Raw genomic sequence first — 10,870 nt, 5'->3', positions numbered from 1 at the left:
GTCCTAGCTCTTCCCCTGAAAAGTATTGCCTGTAAGTTAGCAGTCCTCATCTTCCCCCACCTCCTCCCGTGAGGCTGCTGCAGTAAAACTGCTACGACTCCCTTCAGCTGGAGCACAAACGCCCACAGCGTTTTAGCAGGACCAAACACCTTCAACTGAATGTTAATTCCTGCCAACCAGCACAACTCTCTGCTCAACTCCTGTGCCTGAGATGTTACTTTGTTGGCTGGCAAGTCTTTCCAAGTCTGCTGCTTCAGGAAGGTTATGACTAGTCTTACAGAGACTATCCAATCCTTAATCTGTCAGAGCTCACCACAAGGGAGCCAGACTTCCCCAGAACCAGAAAGTCAACTCTAGCAATGTCTCCTGCTAGGAATCTAGACTACACCGCCATATGCTACTTCCAACCACGTCCCCACCCCAACTAACTTGACTGCATAGTTTCATTAGGAAATTCGTCTCCTAAACCACAGCTTTTCACCCAGCCCAGCATTTTCCCCTACTTTTCACCTACTCCCAAACTGCACCTCCTCCCAAATTCAGCCCTGACACTATCAGACCTACAGAGGGAAAGCAAACTACTGTCATCTGCCCAAGAAAACTCTGCTTTCTCATGGCTTGTTCTCTCCCTCTTTACCAACCAAAGCTGCTTAGCAAGCTACATACTGTGCATAAAACTGCCTTATGGGCTGAAATCTGTATGTAAGCCACAGGCTTACCAGCCTTATCTTAAATCATTAACACAAACAATAACATAGTTTTTAAACTGGATCTCTAAACACAGATTCCTGTTCCACAGTCAGCACAGATCACCCTTCCGTACACCCCCTGTACCGTCTGCCCAAGAGCTGTTGCACTGTAACCTGAAAAATAACCAAGTCGAGTTTCCTATGGATTTCTAGCCTACGTCATTCCCTCCCACGATGCGCTAGTTGCTCTCCTCCCACTCCTCTGCAATGTGCTTGGTCAGAATTCCTCCGGTATTGAAATTTGTTTCAATGGGACTAGCGGTGCCAAAGCTCTGGGTGAAGAAAACAACTAAATGAACGTTCATATGGACAATGAGACATCCAGCACAATTGTGCAAAGCTCATCAAATACATTTGGCAGCTGTGTATCAACTACATTAACTATTCATTAAGGAAACCAGTGTCCCCCGCCATGATCTATACCCGTAAAAATCTGAGGTTCAACTCAGATGTGTAAGTAAAAAAGCTATGCAAGTGCCTGTTTGCAGAAGCAGACCCTGGGCAGGAACAAGCAAATTATTAAGGGCACTCTTACCTACCATTATGTGACATTCCAACTGAAAGGCACTTTTGAAAACGACAGTATTGACACTTATTACGATTTTTTTTCTGAATTTTGCAGTTGCGATCACATTTATCGTAGATGAGTTTTAATCGAATTGTTCTTCTAAAAAAACCCTAAAAAAAGTTTGAGAGAACAATATATAACGTTAAAGAATGTTGAGTACTAAACTTCAAATATACAGGGGTTTTTTTTTTCTTTATTCTTAATTAATGTCACTAGCCAAACAATACTCAAAGTATAACCTGTCCAAAGGTACGAGTCTCCTATGCTATCCAGCAAAGTGGTGTGGCACGTATAGGATGGGCAACACAAAAGGAGGGAGTAGCTCACAGCCCTCTTTCTTGGGAGAGGGCCAAGAGCCCAGAGTACCTAGTAGATTTGCTCTTAAGGATTAAGCAAGAACAGCCCCATAGTGCTTCGGTATGCTTCTCTCAGCATCCTCAGTCAGAAGCAACCTTCATCTTTCGTATGTGTAAGTCACAGAAACACACAGATTGAACACATCTTTTCAGCAGACGTGAGGGGTATGACAACACAGCACGGCGTACAGAAAAAGCCAAGGACACAAAACTGAGCATTACAGAAAAGCCTGTAACTCAACAGATTTTACCATGACGTCTTGATACTGCCATGTAAGGCTAGTCTCATGCTATGAACACATCAGGTTAGCAAATTTAGAGGCATTGCATTATTTTGCTTCACGTGACGTAAGAACAAGTAATTTAGACCATGGGACACATCTGGCTATGAACTAGCTCCCCATCTCCAACAGATATTCTAGCATTACTCCACAAGATTTAGATATCTGATTTATCATTTTCTGACACTGAGTGTGAGAGAAAAATGTACACAAATACAATTATTTCTCTCACTTTACATTGTAATTTAGAACAAAAAAAAAAAAAAAGGGAAAATGGAAACATTAGAAGGAAAAAGAAAAGAATCCTATAATTCCTGGGCTGCATAATCCCAAAAATTATACATTAATGATAACATTAATTTGCCCCAGAGATGTGCACTGTCCCAAACACTACAAGAGGTACAATACTGAGTGATTCAGGCAGAATGGGGTGGAGATGAGAAATTCAGGATTTGTTACGGTTAAAATGGAAAGGTAGCAAACTCACATGCTTCTCCCAACACAAATAAAACACTAGTGGAGCAAGTAGGCTTTGACTTTTAGTCACAGTTTAGTAGTTTCAGTTGTTTTAGTGTTTAACTAACTATATTCAGAAAAGCAGCATTAAAATTATCCTTGTGAATTGCCCCTGCTTGATGAAGGTCTGGTATTGAGTTATGCTATCCACTTACTCTATCTGAACAATTTATTTCAGAAGGAAGATCACGTATGTTTAGTATTTAAATCATTTTAATGGCTAGAATGGTATTAGTTAAACATTTCTGTAACAAATGTTTATCTTCATATAACCCTGTAAATAAAGCAACATGATTTAGGTTCTTAAAAAGAAAATTACGACTGTACCTTACAACCTTCACAAGCATGTACTCCGTAATGGTAGCCTGAGGCTTTATCCCCACAAATTCTACATTCAATGTTTAATGCTCCACTGGGTGATTCATCTATGCTACCTGGAGCTGTGGCAAAATTAATGGATGAAGGACTGGATGCTGGTGAAAGGGTGTCTAATAGAAAAAGGAATACTTCATAAAAAATATACTATCAAGATTGATACCATTTCTACACTAAAACCACACACAAAATGAACTTATTCTAAAAAATAATCATGAGTTAATAGTCATCAAGTGAACAATAATTTGGCCACAAGTGTTCGAAAAATAAATAACAATTATGTGTATGAAGACACAAAAAATACAGGGTGTACATTGCTAATTTTGATGAGACATAGTGTCAACAAACAAAAAGCCTTAATGAAGTAAGTCTGGCAGCAAGAACTAGAATGGTGATAACGCTCCTTGAGAACTCAATAAATAAGCACCACACAAGAGAAACTCAAGCTTTTTTGATGTCCTGCATTCCGTTTTTTACTTTGAATTTTCCAAAGTTTCTCAGTTTGATGTGAACATGAATTTTTTTTTATCCCACAACTGAAAATAAGTAACTTAAAAAACCTGAATTATTATTTAATTTAATTCAAGATTTTCTTAACCATAAAAATGCACATATAATGTCTTCACAAATAACAAATTTGAAACTGAGAAACAGTATTCAACATGTATTTACTGCTTAAGACAAACAGTACAAAATATTAAAAGAAAAAAAAACCCCAAAACACACCACAATGAAATAGACCCCCCCCCATGACTTCAAGTTTGTGTCACAATATCAGAGAGTTCAACGGCTCTTTCCAGAGAGACTATCACGGGCTCATCTTGCCAGCACACCTTCCAGCTCCGGCACTGTGGCACTGCGCATCAGATGCACTGGCACGGCACAACAGAGACATACCCCTAGCTCACGCTCAGTTAGCCCAGTGCCTGAAGGTGCACTTCCACGTCCCACTGACGTCTGAAGAACTACTCATAGTTTTATGTGATGATCTAAACTGAGGTGTGAAAAGCAACTGAACAATTTCTCTTTCTAAAGAAGAGATTATCTCCAAGTGAAAGCATACTCCTCCATGTCAGTAGGAAGGGTGAGCAGATATTACAAGGAAGGTAACAAGAATGTCAGCTTCTAAGATAATCCAGCAATAGAGGCCTTGCTCACACGTTCACCTTTTGAGTAGAATGGGAAAAACAGTTCTGAATTGTTGTACAATGCAACAAACTCTCCAGACATTTTACTACTAGATGAACACGATACAAAACTAACACATCACAACCTTAATTACTTCAATTTTTATATCCACCCTGTTTGAGGAAAATGCTTTCTGAGGCCAGCATTTATTTTATCTTCTATCTTGCAACCTGCACCACAAGACTTCAGCAAATTAATGGGTGTGTTATTTTAACAGAAAGATTAAGAAACATGCATGAATGTAGGTCAGCAAGTATTATGTTGGAAAAAGCCTTGGCAGAGAACCCAGGAGTCTGCATTGCCAGCACTGCCAAGCCCACAGGCATCAGAGTCATCAAGAACAGCCTAAAACCCAGGATTTTTTGAAGTGGGATTTTAATTTCTTTTTGCTTGCCTTATGGAATTTGAGCCTTAAAAGGTTCTATTTCCCACCTTCTATGACAGCAAAACCAGAACGTTTTGCAATGCACACTGAATACTCAAATGAGAAGATGACAGTAGAAGCTCATCTAAATTACTGTAGGACTTGTGTACCCACACACATACAGTTAAAAAACCTTGTGTCTCAGGAGGACTACGTTATAAACCCAGCACACACTGCCTTTTCCTGCGGAAGGCATCTCTCTAGCGTGAAGATCCACAACCAAAAGAGACTCAGATCATATTTCTACCAACATTCCTTTGGGCAATAGTGCCAAAAGGCAGGCCTCCTCCCTTCAAGACTCACACTATTCATTTCAACCACTTCAGCACAGAGGCACACCTCAGGTGTTATCAGTGCTGCTGTACGGCAAAGTAGTGATCACAGCCTGGGAATCGATGTAAACTAAGAAACCCCCTCAAACCCTCTTCGTGTAAACCAACCAGAAAGTTAATCATAAACTGCTTTAAGTGGCTCCACTGCTAAAAGATGTGTAAAATCAGAGTTTCAAAAGGAATACACCTTACTGACCATACCACTTCAACGACTTTCATTTTGATATCTCAAATGAAGCCCCTCACAAAAATCTTTTGACTAAAGACTACATAATGTATTAGCACTTACTTTAGCCAGGGTAGAACAGCGCTCATCTTGAGAAGGGGGGCAAACCAGCCTATTCAAATCACCAGTACACTAAAATATACTGGAATTCTAGGTGGGCTTTACAGGGTTAGATTATCAGGTTTTGGCAAACATCGCACAATACTTTTCAAATACATGTGATTTGAGAAAACTTTTAAAAACTAGGAATTCTTTTAGTGCAATATGGTGTCTTCCTATGGGACTACAATACATAGTAACTTCTTTGCTAGTAATAGTGATTTTTAAAAGTCATTTTGAAAAAGTGTTGATACTAATGATAATTTAAAACAACAACTTTGTTACAGTATTTTTTCAGTGACATTTGCCTTAAATATTTTTTAAGACCATGCTACAATTAACTTATAATTCTAGTGTCACCTAGTCATAAACAACAATTATTGCATTAAAAAGGTTGATAATTTCTATCTTATCTAGAATAAGGTTTTATGGTAAATCAAAACTCGCTTACCTGTTATAACTGATCCGTCAGATCCTGGACCCAGTGACTGAAACTCTGTTAAACTTAAAGCTCCAGAGCTATCATCACCTAGAGACTGAGAGAGATGTTGGATGTTCTCCATATCTTGTAGAAACTCTCCAGATAAAGGGCTGCCGATATCATCCTCCTCCAAGGGAGTAAGGGTATAGAGCTGGTTTTCAGTGTCCACCATTTTGGTCAGGTAGAGCAGTCACTTAAACTTCTTTACACTGGTGAAAGAATAATTAAAAAAAAATCCTGTACTTACAATACCAGAATATTTATTTTTTAAAATATTTTAATCACAGTTACTGAATACGTGAATTCTGATCCAATAGTGAAATATTACACAACATTCAGAAGCTTTATGCAACATGAATCATCAACAGGACAGAGAAGAAAAAAAACCAAAACATCCCCAAAATATTTCAACATGAATTAAAGTTATGACGAGATCAATCTGTAGCTTGTTGTTGTCTCTCTTTTGCTGATAAAAGTTACATACTGTGTTTCTACAGCAGGCATTACACACTTCCCACCAAAATTTATAGAAAAAGAGCAAGTACCAAAATGCATATATATGATGTTTGAGCAGTCTTTGCTCACCTTATCTAACAGCTTTAGGTATGCTGAGGTGGTCATCTGCTCTCATCTCTTAAATTTGTTCGATGGGTCTTACAACACTGTAGAGAACAAAATACTGTCTTATAAAAGAATCTTTGAGAAGTGGGCCAAACGAATACTTTTTGACCTGCTTCGGTCAAAGAACACCTTCAGCAAGAGTGCTCCAGCATATATAATGCAATACATCTGCAATTCCAAGTCAGTTTTACATCCTACAGTGAAATCAGTTTTTAAAGCTGCCTTCAACTAGCCACCGGTGTCGTCAACTTTGAGTAACAGCAAAGATTCCTAAGAAAATGTCACAAATTTTAATTCTTCTTCTACTGACTCATCAGGTAAGCAATTAGTAAATGTACTGCAGAACGTTGCTACTGCTGCATAGATATACTCCTGCTAAAAGAAACTCATCTTTTACACAGAGGAACTAATGCTTGCGTTACACTCGCTACGCTTACAAACACACACCGCGGCGGTCTTGTGCACACCATAAATATGCACGGCCTTCAGAGAAGCTCCGAGTGTTACTGTGGTTACCGCTCAGCATTGGCCTTTGCAAGGAACACGTGCTCACTGCAGTTCATTGTGAAGCCTCAAAATTGCCAAGAACTGGCAATACGGGGATATACAAATGCTGATTTTACAATTAAAGTGCTGTATTATGATAAAGAAGAAATAATCTTCCTTGATGTTATTTAAAGTTTCAAAAACCAACTAGCTTGCTTTCTATGACACTAAACACTTTATATTATGATCAATCCTTTTCTTTGATAATCTAGGGCAGATTCATCCTATGAAAATCAGGCATTTATTCTGGAAGAAAAAAGTGGGAGTTTTGGCTATGTAATTGACCAAAAGGGTACAGTTTAAAGTAATACAAAGTGCTGACTACTGCTTTACATACTAATGACAAAAAACAGCCATCACTTGTATTCAATTATATAAAAAAAGTCAAAATGTTTTGAAGCAAGTTATCTACAAATCAAGTCTTTTATCCCCAGGCTGATGGCAAAAGCCTGCCTTCAATTATACGTGCATAACTTTACAAGGTATTACACAGACGTAACCGAGGGCAGAATGACCTACTCCGAAGAAGCCTAAAGGTTATGTTTGTAACAACCTGCAACGCGCACGCAGTTTTTAAATGATCTATTTTTCAGGTGCGCTTATCAGCGCACACTCCTTTCTGCTGTTTCATGGAAACCCAATGGTGCACGTGTATCACTCCCCTAGTGTTTTCCAACATGCTTGTTACCTGGCTGTATGGCAAAAAAACAGTTAAAACCAAAATAAATCTATATAAGATAAGGCTTCCTATTCCACATTTTGCATCCTTCCAGCTAATCAATGTCATTTAAAGTACATACATTAGATGCAGCAAAACTTTCCTTTAATTTTTAGAGTACCCAGGTTTTTTAAATTGTAATACCAAATGGCTGTAGTGCTGCATCTTATGTCCCCATTATTCATTTCTAGCCAAGGGAATAGACATAAAAATGTTAACCCCTCAGGTACAAGGGGAGATTGAAACTGTAGTGTAATCAAACTCTGGTGATGAGAACAAAAGGATATGATTTATATCACTGTACTTGTTTTTGAAAGAAACTATGTTGGGGCTGAAAAAGAAAGTTTACTTCAAGAGTTTCTAGTTAGATTGTCTTTCTTGCAATTCATGAAAAGAACAGTTACAGTATGTGGCTTGTGGCATAATTTTTCCAAACCAAATCCAGGTTGGAAAAATACACAGGTCAAATATACAAATTTCCCCGGACAGAATTCCACTATCCCTTTCCAAGCAGGCAAAACCACCGAGGCAGTCAGTATTACTACCCTGCCATCTCATACTACAAGGACCCTGAGTAAAGATCTATTTGCACAATTTCTTCAAAACAGGATAGGTTTAACTAGAAAAGGAAAACATGTTCTACAACGCATAGTGTAGCAAGTAAGAATATCTAGGAGATTAAGAATGGGAATTTATCCACAATTTCTAACATCAGTTACAGACAACAGGTATGTTACTGTTGATTTTACTTGGAGGTGTCACAGCGCTGCCCTGTCACTACGCACAACTTGGCTGCATTTAAAAATAAGTCAAATTAAGTTATCTAGTGTGATATATTAAATACTCCTTAGGACATTGTGCCAGACTGCCAGCATGCAAGAGAATATTTATAAGCAATATAAGAGGTTTCACACCTATCTCTACTTCTTTCTGAAGGGTTCAATTGGAAGACTGGTGCGGCTTTTAAGAGCATCCAAGCAATGCTGATTATGATGCCCAATTATTTTACAACATGACAGAACATTATATTGGGAAACTGAAATAAAATAACGTCTTTCATACAGAGGACTGAAGTGTAATTGCTATCAGTTATACTCCCTACAGAATTTTCATAATTAGAAAGTGCTTAGCAACATGAATTCCAACTGTCACTTTCTTCTAAAGCTCAACCGTTGTTCTGTCCCCAGGAACCACCTTTGTTTCTCTTATGAATCTTACTGGCTCATAACCTGACAAAATACTAAGAAATATCTACGCTTGGTACACATAAGCCGGTCGCAAGACACAAAATAGAAATTAAAAGGATTGTAACATACATGACCATAGTTACTGAAGGAAAAAAAAAAAATATCAGAAGTTCTATTAATAAGGACTCTAAATAAAAGGGTACTTAAAAAACAATTAGCCTAGTGCTTTAGGCATGTATTGTCTCCCACTAAAGGAACAGAGCACAGATTATTGTCGATTATCTGACAAACATTTTATTGCTAAACCATCTGCACGTGTTCAGAACAACGCTTCCAAACTCCTGGAGACTGAAGATGCAGAGTCATTTCGCGGCTGCAGAGTGCCTTACAAAACACTACTTTCACAAAGCGCGAAAGACAAAGAATTCTGGTTAACATATTCTGTTACCTTCTGCCAATACCTTCGCTCTTGAACACCTTCGGACAGCTTCTCTGTTGAGGCATCATGAACCAGCTCAGTAACGCCTGGCACTATCTAACAGGCCAAAACATTACATTCTGCACCTGATACCCCTAACGTCAACGCCCAAGCTGAGAAATGAGAAATCACTGTCAGGTAATTTATTTCTGAAAACAAAGTTAAATTACTATCCTTGTGACATGGCTGTTTTGTGATGAGGGAAAAGAGTAAAGAAACCTTGAAGTACGTTCTGTTTGTAATGACAGCTGAGAATACCAACTATTCTCCAGCAATCCAAAGGAGACCACCACATTTGTTTCCCTCAGAAGGATCAACAAAAAAGGAAGGGATGGCAGCGCACATGATCAGCACTGCTCCTCCATGAGATTCTCCCAGGCTAAAAGAGTTGTTCAGGGCTCAGAAACATTATATTCCTCTGCAGATACACGGCATGGGTATCCTCTGCCCCAGGACAGCTGGGAAGGCTTCAGAGGCAGCAGGCTCCTTGTACCCAATGTCGCTTCAAGCTCCCTACTGCATCACAAACATCTCTCCAAGTATGACTTCTCCAGCACAAGTGTTTTTAAAAGTGAACACTGCAGTCTACCTTCAAACCAACAAGCATTATTTGACAGGAAAGCAAAGGAAATGCTTGAGAGCTGAACTCTGAACACGGCCACACACCTGGTGTTGCCCAAATTGCACCATACGTTGCCACATTTACAGTAAATATTTATAATTCAGCAGTCTTTTTAGCTGAATTTCTATAAGAACAACCTAACAGCTAGTGAAACATAAATGAAGGGCTTACTGTTTTAACTATTAAATTACATACCCTTCTGTACTTTCAAACACTACCACTAAGTTACAGCTGCTTAATCATTACGGCTCTTGTCAATAATTAACTAGCTACCTTAGTGAGCATGGCCATTATATAACCACTTCTGAAGACTGCCAAAATACCCTAATATTTTCATTACTGAAAGTTATAATTTTTATGGGTTTTTTCATAAGCATGGAAAACCTTTAAGTAAAATGTCAGTATCCATGCAATAAACCCTTTGCCTTCTGTCTTCTCTGTATTTTGTACATGTTTGCACATGCATATGCTTTCACTTCATATGCATTGATCTTTGCTTGTATGAAAATAAAGCTTCTGAAATAAAAAGGGTAATGAGCATGAAGGTTTTTGTCAGAAGTCGTTTCCCACCACCACACTGCAAATATCCAGTGAGTAACTTACCTATAAACTTGAATCAGGTATTAAAGAAATTGCAGGCAGATTATCAAAGAAAAAAACCCAGTCATGCAGCGATGGGTTATTTGCTTCATTTTTGGAAGAGGATGCTGGGAGACTAAACTCCTGAACCTTCCACATTTAATACTTGCCACACTAGGGATAATCCCTGTACGGAAACAGGTCTCTGAGATGCAAAGGTCTCTGAGATGCAGTAACAAAGTCTGGATTTACTGCATAAACAAATTGATTGTGTAAAGGGCTTGCTTGCAAATACGAAGGTTAAAGTTGAAACAATCATTACCTCTAGGTCACTTTGAGAATGTTGTGGCTGAACACAGCATATTTAAAACTAGTGGCTGCAGCAGACACTTTTAAAAAACTTAGGTGAATAGGAAGAGCCTGAAATATGTAAGCTACAGGATAATTCCAATATCCTGATGAAAAACAACTGGAAAAAAAAAGCTGAAAATAAAATTTGGCACCTAAAATATGAAGCCCAGTCT

General features: G+C 38.5%; 1 protein-coding gene across 1 annotated transcript in view; it reads right to left on the bottom strand.

Annotated features, from left to right (window-relative positions):
- The window catches only part of PPARA (peroxisome proliferator-activated receptor alpha), a 17,542-nt gene extending 7,020 nt beyond the window's left edge, over positions 1 to 10,522 (bottom strand). Inside the window, exons 1-4 of the mRNA XM_010157512.1 lie at positions 10,371 to 10,522; positions 5,566 to 5,804; positions 2,798 to 2,958; positions 1,289 to 1,427 (exon numbers count right to left, since the gene is read on the bottom strand). Of these exons, the coding sequence (XP_010155814.1) occupies positions 1,289 to 1,427; positions 2,798 to 2,958; positions 5,566 to 5,767 (502 nt within the window). The 5' untranslated portion in view covers positions 5,768 to 5,804; positions 10,371 to 10,522. The remainder of the gene's footprint in view (positions 1 to 1,288; positions 1,428 to 2,797; positions 2,959 to 5,565; positions 5,805 to 10,370) is intronic.
- Positions 10,523 to 10,870: the final 348 nt, after the last annotated feature.

This window comes from Eurypyga helias, unplaced genomic scaffold, assembly GCF_000690775.1.
Source record: "Eurypyga helias isolate BGI_N326 unplaced genomic scaffold, ASM69077v1 scaffold12508, whole genome shotgun sequence".
In the NCBI taxonomy this organism is placed as follows: Eukaryota; Metazoa; Chordata; class Aves; order Eurypygiformes; family Eurypygidae; genus Eurypyga; species Eurypyga helias.
This window is presented reverse-complemented; position numbering and strand designations above follow the sequence as displayed.